The sequence below is a fragment of the Sinocyclocheilus rhinocerous genome, unplaced genomic scaffold (genome assembly GCF_001515625.1).
Source record: "Sinocyclocheilus rhinocerous isolate Xijiao unplaced genomic scaffold, SAMN03320098_v1.1 scaffold3864, whole genome shotgun sequence".
NCBI lineage: Eukaryota > Metazoa > Chordata > Actinopteri > Cypriniformes > Cyprinidae > Sinocyclocheilus > Sinocyclocheilus rhinocerous.
In genome coordinates, this window is record NW_015656594.1 from 232,054 (window position 1) to 235,354 (window position 3,301).

At 37.8% G+C, this 3,301-nt stretch overlaps 1 protein-coding gene across 1 annotated transcript; it reads left to right on the forward strand.

Moving 5' to 3' along the window:
* Nucleotides 1–3,034, forward strand: LOC107720324 (histamine N-methyltransferase-like). The gene is made up of 7 exons (XM_016528006.1): nucleotides 1–100; nucleotides 889–1,043; nucleotides 1,189–1,241; nucleotides 1,365–1,472; nucleotides 1,591–1,721; nucleotides 2,239–2,332; nucleotides 2,652–3,034. Exons 2-7 carry the CDS (start codon nucleotides 907–909, stop codon nucleotides 3,005–3,007), a joined length of 879 nt encoding a protein of 292 aa, XP_016383492.1. The 5' UTR covers nucleotides 1–100; nucleotides 889–906; the 3' UTR covers nucleotides 3,008–3,034.
* The last annotated feature ends 267 nt before the right edge of the window (nucleotides 3,035–3,301 follow it).

The following is a 3,301-nucleotide window of genomic DNA, read 5'->3' on the forward strand; positions in this document are numbered from 1 at the left end:
GTAGCACTGCGTCTTTAACGATGTGGGCGGGGCTCATCTCTGTCTGGATGTGAGGCGGCCCAGCGTCCCACTAGCGGTGTGAAAACGGAGAGAAGTGAAGGTAAGCCGCGGCACATTTCTGCTTTCTCCATGTTATTATTAGTGCGCTGATGTATAGAGGCGGCGGCGCACACTCAGTTTCAGTCACCTAGAGTCAGAAATAATAAAACAATTCCACAAATGGGAGCGAGTCAGTATGTCACGCTCTGCAATGAACATGTTGATGAATATGATCTCATCATGTTAATCTGAATGTAACGCAGGGCAGAGATGTTAAATGATACTGTTGACTGACTGACACTTAATGAATATAATTCGTCATTCACAAATACAACACGTTTTATAGAATAGCTTTTTTATTCATGCCATCGAGATATGCATGTTTTATTGCAAATTTCATTGTAAGCATAATAATTGAGATTGGATTACCACGAATTACCTATTATTTCTTAATTTCTTGTTAGTTTGAATGTCCCTTATTTAATAATTTCAGACTGTGTTCAATACCTGTTTCTGTGACCGCGTGGGGGGTTGGTGGGGCTCGAGCCCCTGCCCCTTTAATCGATGCTAAAGTGGTGTCCCCCTCGGTGTAAATAGCGGTTGGGGTGGGGAGGGGGAGTCGCGATATCTACCCCAACGCAACTGCTCACCCTCATGTCATTCCAAACCTGTCTGACTTTATTTCTTCTGTGAAACATAAAATGAGATATTTTGAAGAATGTTGGTAACCATTGGTGTCCACTGACTTTCATTGTATGGATTAAAAAAAAACGGAGACATTTCTCAAAATATCTACTTTGTTTCATTTCGGGTGAACTCATAACTTATGTTATTGTTCTAAAACACCAGTTTCAGCAGGAGAAAACCATGGCAGCTCCATTCAGATCACTTGTGGAAGATTATCCAAGATACCTCAAATCATTTGAGCTTTTTCTGGAGCGCTCATCAGAGCACCAGTGCATGCAGGACTTCATTCATAATACGCTACCAGACATACTGGCAAGGTGCTTTATCGTTCTTGATGAATGTCATATTTTATTCATTTAGCCTGTCCTAGATTTGTAATGCAGAGTGTGCAAGCAGATTTAACAATGACAAGATATTATAATATTATCTTGCCTTTATTATGTTCTCTCTCTCTCTCTGCAGTATTGGAGGGGGGAGATCCGTTTTCAATGTAATGGGAGTAGGGAGTGGAGCAGGTATACTTTTCATAACGACTGAATTATTAACATTCTGTTTATATCATAATTTCATGCAGTAGCCTATATCAGATTTTAATACCTAACAGAGTTCTCACTTCTCCATATTCATCTAATTTCCAGGTGAGATTGATCTAGAGATGCTTGCTCAGCTACACCTGAAACATCCACATGTCAAAGTCGACAATGAAGTAGTGGAACCAAGCAATGATATGCTGCACAAATATAAAGGTACCAATCATTTTATTGATGCTCATTTAAGCTAAACATATACGCTTTTACTAATTCTAACAATAAATGGCTATTTATTCTTTTTTTTAATTTTTTTTATTTTATTCTTTCTGTTTAGTTCGGGTGTCAACAACTCCAGATCTTGATCATATTAACTTTGAGTGGAATAAGATGACAGCATCTGAATTTGAAAAACACTGGCAACAGAAAAACCCTGGGGAAAAGATGGACTTCATTCACATGATACAGGTTTTGAGATGTCGTGATATAATGGAAGTAGCGACAGGAAGTTTTCTTCCATTTTGTGACAGACATTCGAGTGAATTGGATTATCAAAAAAGAAATTAATGTAGGGCGATTCTATCCAATCAACAAGCAATGATTCTGTTCGTTGCTTGTTGATTGGATGGAGGCAGATCTTAATGTGAGTTTGCAGTCGATTGTAAGAAAGGGACGGGTCCTAAGTGGACTAAATGATTGAACAAGTCTGGCATACATCAACAGAGAAGTCTGACGTTTTACTGGAGGTCGAGTTAAGACATTTTAATTTAGAAATACAAAAATATGAATAAAATAAATAAAAATGATAAAAAATTAAACGTGCATGAAACATACATTTAGAAAAAAGATTCATTTTAATTTCATGTGACAATCATCAACTTAAATATATTATATTATTCAATCAATTAAAGTGATATAATTGAGGTCTGTATGTCAGACGTGTTTTGTTGTGTTTGTAGAATATTAATATCAGTCTGTTTAACAGATGCTGTACTACGTCACAGATCCAGAGGCCACTGTCTCATTTTTTCGGAGTCTTCTACACAAAGATGGGAAACTCTTAATCATTCTGGTGTCAGGTACAGTCAATTCTCTGAGTTCAAAACTTCGCCAAAGTGCGTAACTTAAATAATGTACCATTCAAGTAACTATACCTTTTGCTTAAATGGACTTTGGCTCACAGGTTTAGCTCAACTATGCTCAGCTTCAGAGGAAATGGAGTATAAAAGGTGAAATCAAATCAGTCAAAAAAGTGTTTTTTTTCTTCTTCTAATTTTCATTGAGCATTTCACCTTTGTAGGGCAGTACAGTGGGTTCAAAAAAATGTTTTTTCAAAAAAAAATGTGTCTGTTCTGTTTAAGGAAAAAATGACCTCAGTTCTGCTTCTACATATTGTAGGTGAGAGTGGATGGGGAAAATTATGGACAACCTTTAAAAAACAACTGTGTAATACTGAGATCAGCCAGTGTGTTACTACAGGAGATATAAAGACCTTCCTAGACACTGAGGGCATCCCCTACCGGAACTATGAGCTTCTGTCCCAGATGGACATCACTGAGTGCTTCACTGAGGGAGACCAGGTGGGAGAACTTCTGCTGGATTTCCTTACCGAGGTCATAAAGTTCAGTAAGAATGCTCCTGAAGACCTGAAGAAAGGAGTATTGGACTTACTGAGACATCCTGACTGCAGTAAAGAGGTGAATGGCAGGATCATATTCAACAACAACCTGGGAGTCTTAGTGGTTGAGCCGTAGCCCCAAGACTCCTTTATATCTCACCTGCACAAGAATATACAGTGGTTCTCAACCTTTTTGACCCAAAGCCCCTCATTGTCCACATTGTCAATAATATCAAAAGGCCCCATTACTTTTCCAGCTGTTTATCAGAATCAGAATCAGAAGAGCTTTATTACCAAGTATGTTTACACACACAAGGAATTTGACTTGACGACAGGAGCTTCCAGTGTAGAAGAAAGTACAAACATAGTGCAGACATATATAGGAATAACACAGTAGGGATGTAATATAACACTAATATAATAAAAAAAA